At 27.0% G+C, this 24243-nt stretch overlaps 1 protein-coding gene across 3 annotated transcripts; it reads right to left on the bottom strand.

Moving 5' to 3' along the window:
• Positions 1 to 94: 94 nt before the first annotated feature.
• Positions 95 to 24189, bottom strand: puf (ubiquitinyl hydrolase 1 puf). Of its 3 annotated transcripts, XM_015509073.2 has the most exons (44): positions 24006 to 24188; positions 23844 to 23940; positions 23589 to 23785; positions 23250 to 23466; positions 22972 to 23189; positions 22602 to 22900; positions 22318 to 22536; positions 21977 to 22256; positions 21654 to 21917; positions 21052 to 21590; positions 19473 to 19600; positions 18961 to 19257; positions 18579 to 18904; positions 17561 to 18090; positions 17315 to 17503; positions 16664 to 16924; positions 16496 to 16583; positions 16209 to 16405; positions 15752 to 16147; positions 15580 to 15691; positions 15308 to 15519; positions 15068 to 15236; positions 14778 to 15010; positions 11993 to 12196; positions 10785 to 10957; positions 10308 to 10725; positions 10001 to 10245; positions 9809 to 9932; positions 9548 to 9735; positions 8073 to 8181; positions 7840 to 8001; positions 7578 to 7784; positions 6874 to 7044; positions 6551 to 6806; positions 5472 to 5737; positions 4532 to 4722; positions 4285 to 4462; positions 3986 to 4222; positions 3662 to 3914; positions 2585 to 2817; positions 2286 to 2489; positions 2080 to 2217; positions 1761 to 2001; positions 95 to 610 (listed from the first exon to the last, which is right to left on the bottom strand). In XM_015509073.2, the coding sequence occupies exons 1-44, from the start codon at positions 24052 to 24054 to the stop codon at positions 435 to 437; spliced, it is 9891 nt and encodes a 3296-aa protein (XP_015364559.1). In that variant the 5' UTR covers positions 24055 to 24188; the 3' UTR covers positions 95 to 434. The 3 variants fall into 3 exon arrangements, with proteins under 3 accessions (XP_015364559.1, XP_089079862.1, XP_089079863.1); XM_089223736.1 differs by having other exon boundaries at positions 14778 to 15236; positions 24006 to 24189; XM_089223737.1 differs by having other exon boundaries at positions 14778 to 15236; positions 21654 to 21908; positions 24006 to 24189.
• Positions 24190 to 24243: the final 54 nt, after the last annotated feature.

The following is a 24243-nucleotide window of genomic DNA, read 5'->3' as shown; positions in this document are numbered from 1 at the left end:
CCTGTAAAAAAAAAAAACTAATCTATTAATTATGATTAGAAAGTCTATAGAAAGTTCTTTCATTGATATAAAATAAAATAAATTAATAATTACATAATAAAAACATATTACTTTTTATTTAAATTTTACTAAAATTATTATTTTTTAAACAATTATAGAATAGAATTAAAGTAGGGAAATGATGAAATTGATCCACATAAAATCCAAGAGTAATTGATAAAAATAACGAATTCCAACAGATATTGGCTTTACAAAATAGTCGATTGAATAATAAAAAAAAAAAAAAAAAACAAAACTTTGCAACATTTTGGAGATCACAAATAAATGTTTTTTTTTATAAAAAAAAAACATGAATTCATTAAAAAAAAATTTATAATCCAGTTTTGTTTTGAAAGACTAGCAGCGTTTTTTAAACCTACAGAAAAAAACCTGTATTAAGTCTTATCTGGTGGCCCAGCAATGTCTTTATCTTCCAAGTCACTAGGCAAATTTTCATGTTTTGGTAGAGGAATGGCATCTATAAATTCGGCAGCAGTAGTTTCAATACTACGTAATAATGACAACTGTTCATCTTCATCTTTCTCATCAGTTTCATCTAAATCATTTTTGCCTAATCCCAAAAAAAAATTTTTATTACATCAATTATTTATTAATGTATATATATAAAAAAGACGTATTAATCAAACAACAAATTTTAATAATTTTATTTGCTACAAGGTAATCTTTTTATTTTTAATAATGCTAAAAATAACCATGCACTATGCTTTATACACAATAAAATCCTATTAAGAGAACGCTGCACTTGCATGTGTTATCTCCGTCGTACAAGTGCATAGCATAACAAATTCTACGCTCAGCAAATCATATTTAATGGTTTGAAATTAAATCAATTATAAATTCTAAAATAGTGCAAATGTATATATTCCAGTAAGTAGTCTTTATTCAGAATGATATCTGTACCCGTCAGCTATCAGATTTCTTTGAATAGCAGTCAGGCAATACCAAATTGTCACCTCACTCAATCAATAACTATATTTATATGATAGCCTTAAAACACTGGCACTATGTAGTTTAAGAATTTAAAACTGATTTAATTTCAAACCATTTTAATGCCATCATATAAACGTAGTAATTAATTGGGTGGGGTGACAAATGGGTGTTGTCTGACTGTGGTCCGAAAAAAGCTGAACAGAGCCAAGTACAGATATTCTGAATAAAGATTACTAAAAAAATATTCTAAATACATCACTAACAACAGGTATTAAGTATTGTATAAAAATGTCATTATAAATTATTTATTTTATTATGCGCTTGATTGATTTATTAGGCATTTACTTTAATAAGTTTAAGAAAAAAAATCATTTAATAATTGGTAACCCATTAGTGTGTCGAGAAAAATATATTTTAGAATAATTACAAATGCAAAAATTTAAAACAAAAATTGCAATATGCTATTTCATGTTAACAATGTTTAAAAAAAAAACAATATTCTATGAAATGTGTAAACTAACTAATTTAATAAGACTTTGGATAACTTAATTGTTTTTTTATGTATTTTTAACTAAATACCAGAAGTCTTAAAACAGGCTATGTTAGTTATATATTGATATATAAGCCGTTACACAGTAAACGTGTTTAATTTTGATTTCTATTCATTATTATTGAAATATTACACATATTAACATACACCATATTAATATTCAAATGTTATTTTTATCTAGCCTAGAAGTTATAAAATATAATAAAATATATTTGATTACCTGACGATGAAGGACAGATTTTGTCCAATAGTTTTTGAGCTTCCGTTTTAATATTGCTTAAGACTACCTTAAGTTCTTGCACAGGAGGTTTAACTAAAGAGCAAACTCTCAAAGCTCTTAGATTAGATAGCATCCTTTTTTCAGTTTCTAATTCACCCAATTTTTCCAAGTCATTTGGCAAATTAAATATAACACTTTCCAATAATTCAAAAGTGTGATGTGATAGTACACTAGCAGCCATCTGTTAAAATTGTAAAAAAAAATTATATAAATATATTTTCAAAACAATAGTGAATTGTTATAACTGTTTATAAATTACCTCAGGAAAAAAAGTTCTAACAAAATCATATATAACATCATTATTCAAACTCAGACGTTCTTCAATAAGTGTAGACTCCAAATAATCCACAAAGTAATTATTTTTGGATAACAATCTTAAGTATGGTAAGTTAGACCCCTAAAAATACAATCATATTGAATTTAAAAAATCATTAAAATTGTTTTATCTATTAAGTTTATACTTACATTCATATTATGCACATCGAGCCAAAACTTTGGAAAATAAGTATGATGCAATGGAATAGATTCATATCCAATCATTGCATTAAGTGCTACTAGAGGTTCAGTCAAACAGTCATTATTAACAGCAGTACGGCACATCACATCAATGAAATCGTGATATGGAGCATAAAATGCAGATAATTCTGCATCGTAATGAGAATCACAGCCCTAAAATAATTAAAACAATTAGCATACTTACTGAAAGATATATATTTAATTTTTTTTTTTATTCGTTTTAATTTCTAATTAATTTTTATTCTTACTTTAGTTATGTCTAATTGGTTATGTGTTAAAGCCATTTGAACCATGGGTCTAGCAGGCCTAGTATTTGATTTCAAACTAAGCATTGGAACTTTATGTCCGCGACGAGGAAAATATGGACCAATGGGCATACCATTATTGCTGTCCATACAAACAGCATGACAATGTGTCAATATTGGTTGAAGTACATTAATAACTTCAATTGGCATTAATACAACAAGTACTTTTAGCAGATCTAAAAAAAAAAAAACAGAATTTAACAAAAGTAATTTTTATTTCGTTCTTTTGATATTACAGTAAGTTGTCATAAGACACAGTCATGGGAAAGAAAGTAAAGTAAATTTGATTTAGTAAAATGTTGCTTAATGGAATCAAAACAAATCTTCACCAATGTAATAACTAATAACTAAACCTGGAGTTCATTGTATTTATAACCATTTAATTCTAAAAATATTTCTGACAGAAATAAAATTATGTATATAAAGGGTGTAACAGAAAGAACTTACTAAAAATAAAATAAAAAATATACTAATTAAACCAATGAAATTTTTTTTTAATATTATATAATGATTAAATAATTTAAGAAATTTTCTCATTTCAGAATATTCCGAAAAATCATATTTTTTAAAAAGTTATTAGGTGCCAAATTAATTTTATCAAAAAAATATTGATATTTAAAAAAATTCTAAAAAACTATTTGACTAAGATAAATCTTTTTACCATCAAAATTATTTTTATAATCAGATTTACAAATTAGCTATTTTGAATTTATCTAAAAAAAATTAAATTAAATTTTAAATTTTTTATTTTCAATACAAACTAAAAAATTAACATAAAAATAAATCAATTTTGCATATAGCCTTAGCGTCTTTTAATTATAAATAAAAAAAAAAGTTATAAATATTAATTACAACAAAAGTTATTCCAAAAGTCAGTTCTTTCTGTTACACCTTGTATATTAGAACAAACATTTTATTATCTACTATTAAACTAAGTATTTCAAGATTTTGAATTTTTTTATTGAATTTAATAAAACCAAATAAGTAAATAAATATTGAGTAATTGCTAATTAATATTACCTAATACTGATTGTCTCATTTCTTTAGGATTGTATGTATTGAGTAACGTAACCAATTTTCTTAACAAATCAGGCCATTCTTTATATGTCAATATTATAGTACGTGGAGTTTCTTTCTCAGCCAATTTGTTCTGTTCGTGAGTCTTTTGTAAACACTTTGTGATATCAACAATTAAAGCAAGCATATCAATTAGGTCACCAGTTACGTGGCAAGCAGTAGCTTCATGGTACATATTGTGTAATGTTTGAAAACCCTAAAATACCAATCAATAATTAAATAAATAATAAAGGTATTTAATTACTAGCTAGAAAATCAAATTATTACTTCAAAACACATTTCTAAACCACGATTATGAATAAAATATAATTTATCTTCATCATTTTCCAATAGAATTTTGGCAACTGGAATTAAAGTGCCCCAGCCAGCTTTTCCATCTAAGTTTGAAACATATAAATGTATTGTTTCTTTTCTGTATTGGTTTATTTCAGCTATTTCTTGATCAGTTGAATCCGGAAATTTTTTAATAAAAAGTTGTAATAGTTTAAACAACTCATCAACAGCCTAAATAATTGAATAAATAAAAGTATAGTTTAAAAAAAAATCATAATTAGTAATTATCTTACAGCTGCATATTGAGTAGGGTGAGGAGAAATGTTCTTAAAAGCCCAACTTATATTTTGATGCCCAGCTAATTGTCTAGTAAATATTCTAGAATGTTGGCAGCATATTCTTAATAGACCATAATATGCTGGTAACATAGTCCGATTGAAAATTACCACTTCTTGGTCATCATGATCAGCTCTAAAAAGTCCACATAACATAATGAACCTTACTATTGCTATATTGTACATTTTTATTTAAATAACTTACAAAATATAATTGAATGCTATATTTTTCACAAAGTATGGATCCTGAACAAGTATTTGCACATTTTCAATACAGTCAGACAAAACATTATAGAATAACATCAATAAGCTTTGTTTGTTATGATGTACTGAAATAGCTGGTTCAGAAAGTTTAGGATGAAATAATTGCCAAAGTTCAACTAAATGTGGTCCAAACTGAAAATGTTTAATGTATCAATATTTTAATTTATAATTTAGGTAAATAAATCAACATTAGTTATTAACATTTATTTGATATTAAAAATAACTATTTTCAAATTTTCTGTGTAAAAAAAAACTATTTAATGAGTATAACACCTATTTAAGTCATAATGAACTAAGGACTAATAGATGTGTTAAATTTTAATTCAATGATAAATTATGTTTACTAAGAAAAATTCTGCGAAAAGGTGTATTAAGTAAAGAATCATTACTTTCTGAAACGTATATAACAAACTCAAATGGAAACCAACATCAATATTGTTTGGCATACACCAAGGCTTCAAAATGTGACAAATTACAAAATAAAATACATAGTATTACCAACATATAGGATGAAAATTATAAGATTAATGAAAATAAAATGCTAAAAGGTCAACATTTTCAGCAAAATAAACTCTATAAAACAGGTATCATTATTTTGATCAAAAATTAAAAAAATAAAAGATAGTTTTTTAACTTTTTTACCAACAAATAAAATGTATTTAGCCCTTGTTTATGTGATTCTAATAAAAAAAAACAGATTTATGATCAATTTATCATCTCAGGAGACATCGTAATGGGTAAATCCTCATGGGACATACTGTATCACCATTATATTCCTCATACAGCTCAAATTTTAGAACTGGACATTTAACTATATTCCAATTTTTATATTGTCACAATAATTTGCAATATCTTGATAAATAAAAATAAAAAATGCTTACCATCAATTTTTCTGTTCTTGATATCAAAAAATAATTGAGCAAAACAAAGTAGGCAGTTAGTTTAGATGATCCGTGTTGAGTTGTATCTGTATACTCTTTAGCCATTTTCAAGAGATTTAATAGAAATTTGAATATTTCATGCAGTGTTTCCTTTGCATCTGAAGCTAGTAAAACTTCTTTTTGTAATGTACACATACCCCTTGCTGATCTATATGCTTGTCGAAATTGAGTATTTGGAACCAATGATACTAATAACATACTGGCAGCTAAAATGTAAATTTCAATTAATAATTGCTAATTTAGTTATATCTGTGTTAAAATAATTTAGTAATAGTTTATGTGAGTTATCAATTAGATATTCCAATCATTCTATCTAGGATTTAATTAATGAGATCTATAATCAAAACAACGATTGAAGAGAGAACCTGATTGGTAAAAGACCGTCTAGGAAAACCATGCATACATTGGGAAGACTGCGTGAAAAGAGACGTAGGAAGTATCAAACCAGAGATACCATGGAAAGGAAAGGTAGAAGGTAAAGATGATTGGAGAGAAATCTGTTTGGCAGTATGGTCTCAATGACTAAAAACTAAAAAAAAAATCTAGAATTTGATTAATTTAGTTAAAAAGTTGAAGATCTCCAATCAATTTTGGTTTTATACCAATTGCTCTAAATACTGTTTTCACTGAAGGAATATGAGGATATTAGTCCTTCTAGATCATACTAATTATTCTTGTTAAAAGTTTGATGATTAATAGAACAAATGTCTAATTTTTTTAATTCCAGTGATTTATTAACTTTTGAATACTTCTGTACAAAATGATTCTTAAAAGTAACATAACAAATTTAATAAATAAATAAGCTTCTTTTTTTCCAATATCTACTTCTATTTAATTACATAAAAGTTTTTTTAAATATATAATATATTCCATAGTAATTTTGTATGCAAAATATTAAAATTGAATAGATCAAATACTATTATCATAATTATTTTTTTTTTTTTGACATTAGCATACAGGAGTTGTAAGGTCAACATATCATAATTAATAAATGAAAAACTTAGAAGCAATATGTTTACCTGAGCGAACTCTTGCATTTCCATGTGATAGTAAAAATCGTTCAACCCATGTGTCCATACCATTAAGAACCCAAGCAGATACCTGCTTATTACGAGGCACTTGGAGACCAAGCCATTCTAATGCTACTTGAGGCCCATTTTCAGTAGACTGCCACAAAAGCCTTAGTATAAATTCAGTAAAAGATGGTAATCCACCGTTACCATTGACACTACCTTCAGATAGTAAAGTTAACATTTTGAAAAATGGCTGTGTAATCTAAAGTAAAAACATTAATTATTTTATTTAATATTTATACTTAAATTAATATAAAAAAATATTTTACTTCAGAATTATTAACATTTTTCTGTATAACATTTAATATTTGGCTGATTATTTCATTGGCAAGTAAAGCATTCTTTTGTGGTGAATCATTCCGACAAAGAGAAAATATAAGATTCTTAGTCATATGTAAATTTGTATTATCTTTAATTTGTTGAATTATGAATGGGAAACCCTAAAAAAAAATATGTATATAAATATAATTTATTAGATAAATATGAGATACACAAATGTAACACAAACTAAAATACAGAAGAATATAAATAGACAGTCCGTTTATGTGGTTAGGACTGGTCAGTGAAAAACGGAACACTATGAACAGTGGTGTAATAAAACAATGTTGTGTATAAACACTGTGGTTGTATAATATAATCGTTAATCATTTATTTACAAGTAATACATTAAATTTCTCTTGTTTTGATAAATTTATAAAAAATTCAAAAAAATAAAAAGTGAATAAAACAGTTGATCAAAAATGATTTACAAATTATATTATACTCTTCAAGATTTCAATTCAAAAAATTGTATTGGTTTGACTGTATCCTCTTTTCTATATCTTAGTCTGTGGTTTGAAAATATCAAAGTTCTTCCAAATGTTGGGTTATAAAAATATTGGGTATTATGTATATTCTTTTGTGATACCCAATATTTTTATCACAACAATTGGATGATCCTATGTTATATAAATAATTGAACACTAAAAGTTACCTTCATTCCTTGTAGAACATACAAATCATTATCTGATAACTCTAATTGACCACTAATATTTCTGGATTTTTCAACCAATGAAACAACAAGAGCAATTAATTTTTCAAGAGATAAAGGTGGCTTGTTTCGATCTGCAGTTGATATTGGAATTATATCTTCTTCTTCTTCTTCACAGTCACCTCCATTAATATTATTAGGATTTTCACTCTATGAATTAAAAAACATTAATTAATATGCCTTATAAATAATAATATCTACTTACAAATTCATGTCCTTTTAATCCCAAGTAAAAGTTTACAACTGTCGTAATACATTGAATAGCTATGAGAAATTTACTTTCTTCATCTCCTAATTTACTAAATTCATGTAACATCGCAAAATATTCAGTCATATTACGAATACAATTTTTTATATTTTGTTCCATCTATAATAAGAAAATGTAATTCAGTGTAAAAATTATTTTAACTTTGGTCCAGAAATTATAAAAATACTTACTAAAGACACTACTGTACGGATAAATGAAGTTAGACATGATACACATGGTTTCATATATTCACTTTTATCATCATTCATAAAAGAATTATTGAAAAAACAAACATATGGCCTAAAATAAAGCAAATAAATAAATTTAAATGGTCATTCAACATTAACTAAAGTTGTTAGAGCAAATTTAAATGAACTTAATATTTATAGAGGTTTTCATTTATAATTCAACAAGTTAATGATAACACATATATAATACTAAAAAATTTCATTTTGTTTTTAAAGTTTTCCCTTATAACAGAGATATTCAAACTTTTTCAGCACGCGGCTCCTTTGGGTGTTCACAATATTTTTACGGCTCCCAAATTATTATGAAAAAATTGAAATAACAACGGATACAATATGGGAAATATGTTATATGCGGGTGATATAATAACAATGACTTTAGCACTAGAAATAAAACTTCAAATGGTCGGATAGTAAGGTGTGTCGTTTTTATTTCCATAATGATTGCAAATAATATTTATAATAATTATACAAGATCTATGATGTTGGTTTTCTGTGCTTTGACGCGGCTCCCTTTGCAAACTCTCGCGACGCCCCTGGGAGACGCAACGCACAGTTTGAACCTCTGCCTTATAAGTTTAAGAGGACGTCGCACCCACATGTGTTGTCTCCGTCTTACACACGTATGACATAGGAAATGTTCGTTCGCTAGTTTCAATAGGGTATTGTCAGTTTTAATATAAGAGTAAATCCACCTATTATCAAACTTTTAGGTAGCAACATTATCAGTGTTCTATCGTTGGTTTTTTATGATATTTTAATTTTTAAGTCAGTTATGGGTATGTAAATTATGAATATTTTAAAATGTTCATAACTCACTTAAAAATTAAAATATCGTAAAAAACCAACGAGAGAACACAGATAATGTTGCTACCTAAAAGTTTGATAATAGGTGGATTCACTCTAATATCAAAACTGACAATACCCTATTGAAACTAGCAAACGATAATTTGCTAGGTCGTACGTGTGTAAGACGAAGACAACACATGTGGGTGCGACGTCCTCTTAAGACCAGGTATAACATACATTATTTTATTCCAGTTAGAAAAAAATTAAGAATTCATTAACATTTTAATATTATATCAAATATTCTAAATGTGAACTGTGATAACTGGTGAATTATTTATCCACCCAACAACTGGGTTGGACTTTTTTACGTAAATTTCATTGAAATAGTATGTGATTAACATGCAATTTTATAACAATATGTCATTATGGTAAGCAATGCAAAAATATATAAAACAAAATTTTGTAAATGAATTAAATAATAATAATAATGAATAATTAATTTAATAAAATTTATCATTAATATGATTCTATAAATTTATAAAGATTATAAACGAAAAACTAAAAATATGCAGTTGTATACAAATTTGTGCTCTACTTAAAAATTTAAATCTATTTTTATAAATGTTTATTACCTAATTTGTTGGATAACATGCATACATAACTTAAGAAATGTCTGTCGTATTATTTGATTTGGACATTTAATAAAAATTTTAAGTGGCCACCATCCATCAACACTCATTTGTTGTAGAAACCATTCAGAACCAGATTGTGAAGCACTGAACTGCTTAGTTAACAATTCTGTCCATTGCATTATAGTAGACTAAAAATTAAAGATTCAATAGAATATTATGAAAATTAAACAAAATATTCATTAAAAATAAAAAAACACTTACTCGTTCTTTAGCATGTATATAAGTTTCCAAAAAAAAGGCTGAAGTTAATTTTGTAGCAAGTTCTGCTAGTTCCTCCGTATCTTCTAAAGATTGAGGAATAAACGCACATATTTGCCACATGAATCTAAGAAATAAATTTAATAAATATTGATCATAATCATAATTTGCTAAGTAAAAAATTATACAACTTACTGAAAATAAGCACTTTCAAATATATTTTTATCTTGTAAAAATTGTCTATTATCTCTCCAAATCCATCCTTCTAATTCACTACTCAATTTTATTGGTGGACATATTTCTATGTCGTTAGAAATATTATGTTCTTCAATTTCTGGATCAGTTGGCTTGACAAGTTCATAAAACAACATATAAGCACTGTTTGTTTTTTCGAAACTCAAGTCCATGTACTTGTCTGTTACAGAATCATAGGTTTTACTCTGAAATGAAAAATGAGTTTAACATCTAAACGGCAAATAATGTAAATTTAAATATATATTACTGTCATTTCTCCACCAAAGCATTCAGCTGCTAATTGGCTAGCATCAAACAATTTAACTTCTGCATCATTAAATAAATACCATTGATCAGTACTTGGAGTTTGAGACTTATTAGTACGTTCTCGATTTCGTATAAAACTATAATAATGACCACCATCTGCTGTCCCTGTATGAACTGTGACACCAATAAGTTCATATTGATAATTTTCTTCCAATCGCTCTGTTCCTTTATTTTCACTCATTTCTTTTTCTTCAAGATAATGCTGGGGCATCAAATGTTTTTCAACATACCCAGACATGTCAAGTATCATTGGAAAAGAAAAGTGGGTATTCACTTTTTCTTTCATCATAGTCACCATGTTAAATGTATATCTCATTGTATTAAAACAAAGAATTTGTGGTAATTTTTTGAAACAAGCCCTGAAATTTAAAATGCATTAAATATTTTTAAAAAAGTGACATTTAAAAACTTTAATTACCTTTTTTCTGCACGAACTTTCTTCTCACACTGAGAACATGTATACATATTATCTCCATCTAATGTATCTTTTAATGTAACTTCATCGAGAGACTCGTATAAATTTCTCATATCAGCAACTTGACATCTTACAGTATAAAACTCTTCTAAAGTTCTACTTACATGATCACAATCCTAAATGTTTCAAATTGAATATCAAAATATTAATCTTTTTTTAAAATTAGTTAAAATTAATTTACTATCTACATTTATTTATTTATTACTAGCTAATTATATATAAATTATATTTTTGCAAAAAGATGGTAAATGTGTAACAACAAAGAAATTATTTTATAGAAGATTATGTAAAAAGAAAATGTTTTTTGTATAATGAAAAGTTTTTACTGTTTATTTTTTATATTTAAAAATTTTAATTAAAATAACAATAAAAATAAATTATAAATAAACTAATGTTAAGTTGTTATACTCTAATGCATTGTAACTGTGTTACAAACACATTGTATTTCTGAATAATTCATTTAATTCTGTCATATTTAATTTTAGTGCGAATTGACCCATTAGTAAACATAGAAATAAGAATATTATCAGGTGGATAAAATAAGTTTTTTTTTATATTTTAATTTTAAAGCAATTTATGGGTATTTGTTTTTTTTTTTTTTTTATTAGGATTAAGGTTTTGACAACTGAGGTCATTAGCCTGGGGAACTGTAAGGGAAGGTACTGTACTGGTTTTTAACATGTGGGTTTTTTTTTGGCAGAATTTTGAATGGGCACCCATTAGTAGGCTAAGTAGGTAGGTTTCTGCCATGCCCGGTTTGGGGGCGGCGGCCTCTCTCTCCAGACATCGCGAAATGCACAAAGAGCGATGCCGCCCGCAACCGAGATTCGAACCAGCGACTGCATGAATCGCAACAAACGTCTTAGTCCGCTCGGCCACTCCACCCCTATGGGTATTTGTATGAATTATGTTATGAATATGGAAGAGTGAAACACCTCTTAAAAAATTATTTATACATGATGTTTAATATTTTATAATTTAGAGAAAAATTTGTAGATTACCTAAGGAGGAGAAAAATACCGATTATTTGAAATACATATATAATTGATATACTTATGTAGTATTAACTTCGCTTAAATTTTAGTACAAACTATGTAACTTTTGTAAAATTTACTATCAATAATATAAAAATGTATCTTAATCATACTAACCAATGAAACAACATTATTACTAATTACACCCCCAAATAGGGTTTTAACAAGCGTTTTTAATTCAGGTGTCATCTCTTCTAGCTTAGATACAAGATCAATAAAAAATTCAGCCATATCCTTCTGCTCACCAGTGTTCAATAGTTGTTGATCCATTGTATAAACTTTGCAAAAGCTACGAGGATTGTAAGTTTTTCTTTCGCTTTCCTAAAAGAAAATAATATAATAGTTCAACTCTAAATGTTTATTTATATTTTATTTCCAATAAAAACTTTTCAAACTGCTTAGGTTTTATAATTTTTAATTGACTAAGAGGCTAGTAAGTTGGAGGCATCGAGGGTACCATTAAGAAAGGAAAAGAATAATACAAAATCTGATTTAACACAGCAAGATGTTAGTGGAGGAATATCAAGTTCTGTTTAGGTAAAAACACAGTCATGAAGTAGATGATGATTTCTAATTAGCTGCTAAGAAAAGATAGTGATTTTGAGTTAGCTGCACACTAGTCAAATGACAACTACATACTCTAATATCTATAGTACTGTAACAAATAGTATAGACAGGTAGCATAATCATATGCTTTATGGATCCTAGATACTTTGGGACATTTCTGATTGATATGGTGTTTAAAAGTATTAAGGCATACAATTATATAGATGTCTGATGATATATAAATAGTCTAAGGATTAAACGTGTTTTAAAGGAGAATGATTCCTGGAAGAATTATATGACATTTGCTGATGCAAAGAATGACGTTTTATACTGAATCAAATAACAAAGATGGCATCAAATCTGATGGGTGGAAAATCTAGAACAGGGGTCGGCAAGTAATTTCTGTTGGAGTCCGGAAGATTAAAATAATAAATAAATGAGGTCCAGTGAAAAAAATGTTTGCCAAATCTTTATATTTTTATAATAGTAATATGAAGAAAAATTGTTAAGACATGTCAACGATCCGGAGGCTTTCTGCGTTCCAAGGTCCGGATTCGGACCGCGGTCTGACAGTTGCCTACCGTTGATCTAGAGCAAATTTAATTTGTGAAATATTTAATGTTGTCACTAAATAAAATTATTTTAGGAAAGGAGACACATATATGAAAATTATAAAAGGATTAAAATGGTAGCTGTTAACCGTCTTGTAACTTGAAATATAAGAAGATATTAAGGGTATCTCAAAAAACACTAACAATAACAAATTGCTTTCTAAATAAAATATTAAAAATAAAATAATAACCACTGAACAAAAATTTTGGTTCTCTGTAGTCTTCAAAATAAAAATAAAAATCAGATAAAAAATAAAATTTAAGATTATATAAACATCTGTTAACTTGGGGATATAGCGTCATGGGTCTATGCGGTCGGGTAGCTAAGTGTAAGAGCAATCGCCGGCAAGTAAAAGACTTGGATTCGATTCCTGGGTGGCTAGATTTTTGGACCTGGACTAGATCATCCAAGTTGTGCGGAAGTAATCGTTAGTTAACAGATAGGTCAGGGATGGCCAAACTGCGGCACGCGTGTCATTTGTGGCACATTTGTTGTTATTGAATGGCACACTAGAGTCAAATAAAATAATATATAATTTTTAAAAATAAATATTATTTAATTAGATTATTTTATTGCAGTGGAATTTTCCGATTATTATTCCGATACGAGAATTCTTATGGTAAATGTGTACTAGATTACTACAATAAAGTTAGTCGTATTAGAATCGCCGTGCCCATGCGTTAACAAGTAGTTTGTGTCGTTGTGTATGTGGGTGATCGTGAAATGGCATCTAATAAACCAGGCGTAAGTTTAAAACCAGGCATAAAACGAAGTTATAATGATGATATTTCTTCGCGAAATTTTAATACAGAATGGATAGAAAAATTTTTATGTATAGAAGGGAAAAAATCTAGACCTACATGTTTAGTATGTAACTCTGTAATTGCAGTTCCAAAACAGTTCAATGTTCAACTGCACTATAATAATTACAATGATATTATTGAAAAATACCCCGAGGGTTCTATAAAGAGGACAGAATATATTAAAAAGGAGACTAATTCATTGTTAACTCAGCAATCAATTTTTACTAAACAATCAAATGAAAAATAAGACATGGTGTTAACGTCTTATGAAATCGCATTTTTGCTAGCCAAGTGTGGAAACTTTATTCTGATGTCGAAATCATTAAAAAAAGTTTCAATATTTTTGCAACAAATGCAAATGATTCAAAAATGTCTGCATATGTAAATTACATTTCTTTATCACGTAATACAATTATGAAATGAATTGACGAAATTTCCTCAGATATTTCAAAACAAATTTCATGTAGTACTACTAATTCTAAATATTTTACTCTTGCGCTTGATGAAAGCTGTGATATTACTGACAATCCACAATGAAGTATATTTATTGGAAGTGTGAATTCTAAGTTTGAAGTGACGGAAGAACTTTTAGGACTTGAAGTACTCGAAACATTGATAAAAGGTACAGATATATTTAATAAACTAAAATGTTGTGTTGAAACATTTTTGTGAAAAAGTGACGATTTAAACAGGATAAAACTTGAAAGTGTATGCACAGACGGTTCTCCACGTATGATAGGTAAAAATATTGATTGTGTAACACTATTAGAGGAGTTTTTGAATAGAAATTTAAATAAATATCACTGTATTATACACCTAGAAGCCTTATCATTGGAGTGAGCATTTTTTAAACATTCTAATGGTTCAATAAGGTATAACATATAACATACTAATATTGTCCTTAAAATTAAATATAATATTTATTATTAAATTAATCATACCAATAAATAAGCAAACATTCGCTTAAGCTCAACCAATATAGATGCATGTTTATTGGACTCATCACATTTTGCTTCAAGTATTGATCGTCTTGCTTGTGGCATCATAAATAAATGCTGCATACAGGAAGCCATATAACAAGTAGCACCAAGATTTGTTAAACCAACATATCCACAATTAGACCGACCATCATCATGAGGCCAATAATCCCATAAATATGGAAGGCGATTCAAATCTACAAAAATATTAGTAAAAGTTAATATGTGTACATAATTGCCTTTAAAATATTTACCATTACTGTGTTGTTCTAATAATTTTTTGTATAAATATTCATAGTTTTGAGGAGTTTCTTTTACTAATTCAACTAACAAATCATAAGCTGAAGATCGAGCACTTTCAGATTTACATTTGGGTAACTGTCGATTCTGAGGATCAGGTAAAGCAAACAAAAACTCAAAAACCTAAAATTTTAAAATAAAAAGCCAATCATTTAAATTTTTGAATTTTTAATATATTTTTTTTTAATACATACTGTGTCCAAAACTTTATGACTCTGTGTACTAAATTTAAAAGGAGGTTTATGCCCTAGTATATTTGACATTAAATTTAAGAGTCCAATCAAACCATCATCTTGAAGGCCACTATAATGTGTTTCAATAAAATCTCTAGATGCAATTGACTCCCAAACACGTATAGCCAATGCTTCAATATCAATAATACATTTTGGTGGAAATTTAATACTTTCTAAAATAATAAAATATAGATTACAAATTTATTCAAATTTAAATATTTTAACACATTTACCTTGAATGATGTCATTTGGTAAGCAATTAACAAGTCGACACATAAGCCAAAAATAATCTCGGCAAGCTGGTCCATAATTAAGTTTATCTTCATCAGTTATCCTCATTGAATTCTAAAATTCAATATAATTAAATATAACAACATTTTTAACAAATGACTTAAATTTACTAACTTCATTTCTTATATTTTGTGGTTGCATGCATTCAGCCTTATCTAGGAACTTGATTAACTGGGATAAAAGTAATGTAGCAGCAGTACGATTTGCGGGAGGTACAGCACAAAGTCGATATAATGCAACACATATTTCATGTCTAACTAATGGATCTGGATCTTCAAGGACAAGATTGCAAAGCCACATGGAGAACTGATTAGATTCTAAAAGTGCTTCACAAATACCATTAACGCTATGCGACCATGACAAAACTAAAGTCATTAAGAAATGAATAACTTGGGCTCGACCCCAAAAACCGGTTTTTATATCTTTTGGGTGTCCAGGATATGATAACTCATTTAAAATACTCATCAATCTAGGTATAACCAAATCTATCTTCATAAGTTTTAACATTTCCTAAAATTAAAATTAAGTAAAATAAAAAATAATATTTTATAAAAAAAATTGAAAAATTTACTTTGTTAAGTTTTGGCACAACAAGGTTAGCTTGTTTTTTAATGTGTGATTTTCTTGGTCGAAAATAAGGATCAAAACCTAGTCCTTCAAATTGATCTAATTGTCGTCTATCATTTGGTGACACACCAAGTTGACAGAGTAATTTAAGTAAATGAGCCAAGCAATCTTGATGCCATTCACTGTTACCCTGAAGTGTACCTAAAAAATTTTTGTAATTAATTTTAAGATACAGATTGTTTTTTAATAAAAAATTGTTATATTTAGTTTTTATTAGTTTTTACAACTTACCAGACAGCAAAATAGTAAAAAGATGTTCTAAACCACCCTTTTCAATGAAATATTCTCCCCAAGAACTTGATAATCCATTAGTTGATACCTATAAATTAAGTATAAAGATTTTTATAATAACATGATTTCTTAAAAAGGTGAATAATATTTTTTATGATTTAAACATACCTCTAGCAATATTTCATCTTCATCTGAATTTTTCTCTACACCTACCTCAACTAATGATTCAACAATGTATAATGAATACATTAATTTTTGTAAATTTGATGGATCTAAATCTTTTTTTAACCAAACTTGACATTTATCTTTTGATTCATGAGTTGGAAAGTGTTTGAAACACTCTAACATTGAGGGACTAGTTGGAAGCATAGTCAAAATATCCCAAACACTTCTTGATAAAACTTGAGCTTTTCCATGTAGTAATTCATTCTATACATAACAATAATTAAATTCAAATTTAAAATTTATTAATTATTAATTATTAAATTAAATTAACAAATAAATAGTTTGTTAACAGTTCTATTCTATGCAAATCCATACTAGATTATATTAAAAAATAGGTACACGAATATAAAGGTTGTTAATGTATATATAGAATTATAGTTTATTTATTGTGTATTAAAATACTCATATAGAAACAGAGAATTAAGCATGCTAGTAAACTTTCCTAATCTATCAATATATAATTTAGCTTGTCTAAATTTAATATTGTATTTATTTTTTTAAATTATATATTAAATGTTTTACATGACTATTTTTAAAACTATAAAAACCCATTTTATATCTTTTATTTTTTAATTAAGAATATTAAATAATTACTTCTTCTTCGTCAATTGTTTTCATTGATCCAAGAGTATGCATGAGATCAAACAATACTTCAAAGTTTTTAGGTCGTAAAAGCAATAATGTTGGAGAACTTTCTTTGGTTGGTACAAATTGTGCAGATCCTGGTAAATCTTGGTCACCGAGTTTCTTCTTACGAGTAGTACTTAATGATAAGTATATTATCTAAAATAAAAATTTCAAAAAATTACATGTCACCAAGATTACTTCAAAATTATTTACTTGGTTATCTTTTAATCCAGTTTCTTGAATAGTTTTTTCATCAAAATCTGATGTTATTTCTTGGCCTAATGCAATCATGCGTATATTACCATCTGTAGGTAATTTTTGAACAGCTAAATTATCATTTTGACTTTCCCACCAATGAGCTATTTCAGCTCTCATATCAGCTATGTAATCTGTACTAGGCATATCAAGAGTTAACTTTTCATCTAACATGGCAGGACTGATATTTAATCTGATTGTTGCTGCGTTTTTATCATTTTGAATTACATGACTCATAATACCATGCCCTTCTAAGGTCCATTTTCTTAAATGATAAGCATACTTTCTCTTAAATGTTTCTAAATGAGTTTTTAATAGTAACAGAGCTCGTTGTATATAAAGAAGACTGGATTCTTCTTTATCATTCAAAGTATCGGCAGCTACTGACAAATTTGATACACACTCACTTATAAACTTGTCTTCTTTTTCAAGTTGTAAATTCATCATATAATAATTATTTATATACTGTATTGCAGCCATGCTAACATCTAAAATCAAATTGATTTAATAATCAATACATCAATTATATTTTCTAACTAATAAACATGATGAGACATTAATAATATAAATACACAATGACTGGTATGAAAAATAAACATTTCATTATTAAGAAATAAGTTTTAAAGTTGAAAGTTGAAAATATGTTAAATGAATCAGCAGGTTAATTAACATTATTTCCCAGAATTTTCTTCTCCAAAAATGTTTATCCATGAATATTTATATCTTAAACTAAAACATTTTTAATAGTAACCAAAGAAATGTCTACATTACTTATATTTCTATATATTTTATATAATTTATACACACATAAATGTGTTCAAACTTAAAATTTTGCTAACATTAAAAACACAAAATTTAAAATGATTATTATGTTACATAACCTAATCTTTACGATATATTTAATGTAAAAGTAGTTTTCACATTTTAATTATTAAGTCTGAGCTCAAATTAACTATTAAATATTTGTTATACTAACCATTATTTGATGCTTTTAATGCAATTCTAGATAAGTGTTCCATTGCAGCTGCATGGCCATTTCTTGCTAACAGTAAATAATCACTAGATACTTGTTGTTGAGCCATATTACAAAGCTGGGTAAATAAACTAAGAGCAGTCATAGTATAACTTTCCGGAGCTAATGATAACAATTTTTCACAGTACAAATGTGTCAATGTTTCAACATTAAATGTATGTTGTTCACGACAACGGACCTGACGTAATAACCAATTAAATAATTCATCTCGACAAACTTCATCAGATACCAAACAATTCCATAATGTATCCAGTTCATCAATAGTTAACCTAAGAATTTAACATATTAAAAATCAATCTTGATTAAATTATATATAAATACTTACTTAATAGTATCTGGAAGTCCAATTGAAGAATAAATATGAGTCAAAAATTGTAATCTAGCTTCTATATGAATTTGGTGGGAGTAAAATCCTGAATCTTCAAACAAATTATCGGCATGTTGTTTACAGTATTCTCGAAAATTGCTAAATACTCTATCAATCATACTATGATGTTTAACAGCCCAAAGAGTCACTTGACGAGTATCCATTCCAACATTAAGGTTGGCTAATGAAGCTCCTCGAAATTGATGAAACGATGCAAATAACTTTGGTAATAATCTTAGTGAAATAACTACAGATCTAAAAAAAAATACAAAAACTAAATTATATGATATCAAAATTTAGTGAGAAAAATTAGAATTACTCATTTTAATATATACACTTAGAATAATTGTAATGTATTAATTATTAACATGTAATATCATTAAATTTATACAAACACTATAATTTCCTCTAATTAATTTTTAAAGTTTTATTTTTAATAACTATAAAAGTTTATAAACGCTTAAACATACTTATTTTTTTGTATATTTTCTAAACAACCTTCAATGAATTTCATTCTGATAGCACGATCAGTATTAAAGCATACTAAATTAAACAATGCTTTTTCTGCTTCCAAAGCTAATGATTCACCTAAGAGTGTCTGAAAAAATATAAAATATATGTAATTAATGATACACATTTATAAACATATAAGAAAAGTGGGCAAGTGGGTATCACTCTGTTGTATAGTAGAGATGAAGAGTAGGTCACCATCATGAAAGTGTTAAATTTGAATGCAATGACAAGTATCAATGTATATGAAAAATGATTGTGAACGGAGATGATTAGTCAGTTTAGGATATAATATATAATATATAAATTATTATTTAGAAAATTATAATACGTTTTATACCCGCACAATATTTAAATATAAATTTTATACATCCACAAAATGTTTTTTATATTGACTCAGGAGTTTTGTTTTACAGTTATTTGAAAAAAAAGTTATGGAGAATATTTTCTTGCGTTTTTTAACCTTAGATATAAATCACAACAATTTTATGATTTTGAAAATCCATAATTCCATGCCAAATTTTCATTTTGACATATTTCATAAACATTTGAACTTTAATTGCTTCTAAATAAAAATCGTGACTAATGATTTTTGATTTTTTTTTTTACTACGATAAGGTACAAACTTATAATAAAAATTGTCTTAAATTTAAAAAAAATTTAGGTAGCCAATTTTTTTAGACATTTCAAAAAAAAAAACAGAAAAATCGAAAATTTCTTTATAAATAGCTTAAAATGTCAAAATATTTTGAAAATTTAATCAAAAATAGATAATACATCCTTATAAACCTTTGGTGAAAATTTCAAAAGTTCACAATAATTCATCTTTGAGTTACAGCAAAATAAAAATATATTATCCATAAAAATTCTGGTTTATTATTACTTTTTTAGAGGTTTTCCTAACATTCTTGAAAAGTACTGGAAATTTTTTACTTTTGACCACCCAAAGTATCAACTAGCTGAGTTTTTCTTTTCAAAGAGAGGCTGAAGTCAAAAATCAAAGTATTATTTCTATTCCAAAACATGATGATAACATAAAAATTAAATCATTCATCATTATAAAATCAATATATTCCTCATTTCGTTCAGATTTGAAAAGTAAATAATTTTCATATTTTTTTTTATATATTTACTGAAGTTTGATTAAAATAAACAATTTTTTAATCGGAAATTTCATAAGATGTCATACATAAATCAATGAATGTACTAAACAAGTCAAGGTGAATTTACAAATATTAATTTTTTTTTTCAATAGATTATTAATAGAATGGAGCTTGTGAATATAGTTAAAGAACTGAATTCAAAGTTTTATTTTGAAATTTATTTCAAACTTCTTTTATAATATTGGGTATTTACAGAAAAAAAATTTTCAACTTGAATTAAGCATCAAAAGTATACTTAAAAAAAACAATCAAAATCATAAAGTAAATTTAAAAAAAGTACATTTTCTAACTATGAAATCATATTATTTAATGATTAAAAAGTACATATATAAAAATATATGAATAAAAAATATTTTCTACTTTCTATATTACTTACAATAGTATCATCTTGAAGTAAATCCCACAATAATGTTGAACCAGGTTTACAAACATTTTCTATATTGAACTGGTTAGATATTGTTGTAGTTATATTTTGAGTACAAGGATGCACATTTTTACTGGTATGAAAATTAGAATGGAATGCCATATGGTTTAACTGTTGTGTTGATAAATGAGTCTGAGCACGTGCCGCAAGTTGCAACAATTCCTCATCACATCCTGAATCTTCTCCATCAAAATCAGCCATATTTTTATCAGATTTATTTGACATACGAGATGACATACTGTTCTCATCTCCACTATAATCTTCTAGCATTTGTCTATTCATAAGTGTAGATGGTACCTGCTGATCTGAAGTAGTATCAATGGGTGATATACCAATTTCCATAGCTTCCATTGATTCACTATCTTCATCTTCAATATCTTCATCCTCATCTTCATCTTCCTCGTCATCATCTTCTTCACCATCAGACTCAGAATCATCTTCAGTACAATCAGTTCTAATGCACCTCATTTTAAGATTTCGTATTTTTTTGTCTAAAACATTAAAAAATTACATAGAAATAATAATTATTAAAATATTAAAAACATTTCATTTACGGTTATTAATTTTTCCTCTTGGTTTTTGAAGTTTGGTTCCCTTTACTAGTTTACAATGATTTATTTGAACTTTATCTGAATCTTCATCACTAGAGTTACATGGTTTCATAACTCGCATTCTTGTATCCCTAATTGCTTTCTTCCTAACACAATGCCTTATTTTGCACATACCTAATGGTTTTGATGGTCTAATAATATCTTTTTCATTAATATCAAAATCGTCATCTAATTCTTCAATTTTTGCTCCTTCTAGAACTAATGATTCTAAAATAAATGTATATATATATTACAATAGATTCCTGATATTTCTTAAAAATGTTTACCATTATCGGAATAAGCAAAAATGTTTTCTTTTTTAGGTTTTTTTCTAGGAGTCGGACCATCACTCATATCACTTCGTTCATCACTTGATTCACCCTCGGAATTGCTATTGAGGCTAGCACTATTTTCTGATGTACTCATATCATTTGAACGAACTATTCTACGGCCATCACGTATACTTACAATTCTTGACAATTTTGGAATAGAAAATTCATGAGTTCGTGCTGTAGTTGCCATACTTGACCAAATGAATTTGGTAAGAGCTGATGCTAAAAATAAGCTCTATAAAACATAAATAGAATTACATTTTTTTAATTTATATTAGTTTTGTGTATAAATTTACTTGTTCAGTGTGCTCTTTTGGTTCTAGTTTTCTTAGTAAATGATATAAATGTAAAACAGGAGCAGGTTCTAAGTGTTTGATAAAACCCGGTAATAAATCAAAAACTTGTTTGCTACAATGTTTTAACTGTGCTGCTTGCCATATAGTATCAATATGTTCATTAGTAATCTTACCTTCTGATGCTAAAAAGTTAAGTGTAATACTACACTGTTTAATTACCTAAATAAAATTACATTTTGATTAATTTAATTTAAATTTAATATGGAAGTCTCTAACAAACATACTTCAACATGTAAATTTGGACCAAACACATGAGATATAATTTTTCGATGTACAAGCCAAGATGCTAAATTATGTCCAATCTGTTCGATAGTCACCATATCATTGGATTGTGATGATGTTGATAATGTTGCTGCTGTTACATGAACAAGTTCATTTAAGGATCCTATATGGCTATTAATTTGAGATATTCCTGCTAGCCTCATTGTTAATGTTGGGGATGTAAAATACTTAAATGCTAATTCAAGACCATCTTTATCTAAATTAGAAGTATGACCATCCTTGTTTGAACTCCACATAAAATCTTAATACAAAATCAACAAAAGGTTTTATATGAATTCATTTGCATTTGATACTTAAAATTAATATATTTACCAGCCATAGTTTTAGCTGCAGGAGTTCTTAATTCTTTATCAGATAAGTTACACATAAATCTTAGAACTTTTGACCTCAGTGGAACAAAAACATGAACATTTGTGTGATAATTTAGCCACAGTTTTACATTACAAGCAAGTATAACAATTGGATTAGCAATAGATAATGGCAATGATTCATAATCAAAACAAGACATAATTGCTTCCAAACCACCAACCCTAAATAAATAAGATTCTTGGTTTACAAATAATTTACAAGAATTAAATTAAATAACTTACCGGCAAAACATATTGACAGTTCTTAAAAGTAATAATGGCATATCGATTTCTTGAACATCGCAATAATGATTCATCGCTGAAACTTCTTGTTGAGTTACTTCTTCTGTCTTGTAATGTGGGTATTGTTTTACAGCCACATATAATGGAAAATTCATCAAAAATACTTTTGTCATGAGATGTAATGGTTTTTCCATTTCTGCTAATGTCCATTGCAACTCTAAAAAAATAATTTGAAAAAAATACTCATAGCATTAAAATAGATAACACATTTATCTAACAAAATTAATACAATTTATATTATCAGGGTATGAATTATAAATAAATAAATATATTATTCACCTTCGTCTTTGAAATTCGCTAATAAATTTTCCCATTTTCGACTACTCTCAGCATCATCATCGTCACGAGCTGGGTAGATAATATTATCTTGTCCTTTAAAAGATTTTAACAAATTAGTCATTAACAAAACAAAACATTGTGTAATCCACTGAAACTGTTCATAGTTTTTTCTATCTTGAAATCCTCCAAGACATTGTCTGTAAAATTAAGAAATTAGTGTTGGGTAGTATCAATATTTTATAATCGTTAGCTTACCTTTGCATAAAAGCCTGAACAAAAACAACCAATTGATTCACTTCAGACTTTGATAGAATTACACAACTAAAGTCATTCTTTGCACTTGCATCTCTATCTGTAAGAAAAATAACAAATTTAACCAAATATAAATTTGTTTCAAGAGGTATTTGTAATACATACAAGGTTTCAGTAGCTTTGAAAACTCTATACATGTCTCACATTCACACATTTTTTTTAGTGTATGAGGCAGTATCCTAAGGGATGTATGTATAACACATAATTCGATAAAAATTCACTCATCAAAATTAATAAAAACTTATGAAAAATTAGCAAAACAAAATGTACACAAAATTACTATGTAGTGTGTTTATATATGTATATAATATATATATAAATATATACACACATGAATATATTT

The sequence above is a fragment of the Diuraphis noxia genome, unplaced genomic scaffold (assembly GCF_037042655.1).
Source record: "Diuraphis noxia isolate RWA-SAM2 unplaced genomic scaffold, SU_Dnox_SAM2 contig0003, whole genome shotgun sequence".
In the NCBI taxonomy this organism is placed as follows: Eukaryota; Metazoa; Arthropoda; class Insecta; order Hemiptera; family Aphididae; genus Diuraphis; species Diuraphis noxia.
The sequence above is the reverse complement of the archived record's forward strand: the minus strand, read 5'-3'. Positions and strand labels throughout refer to the sequence as shown.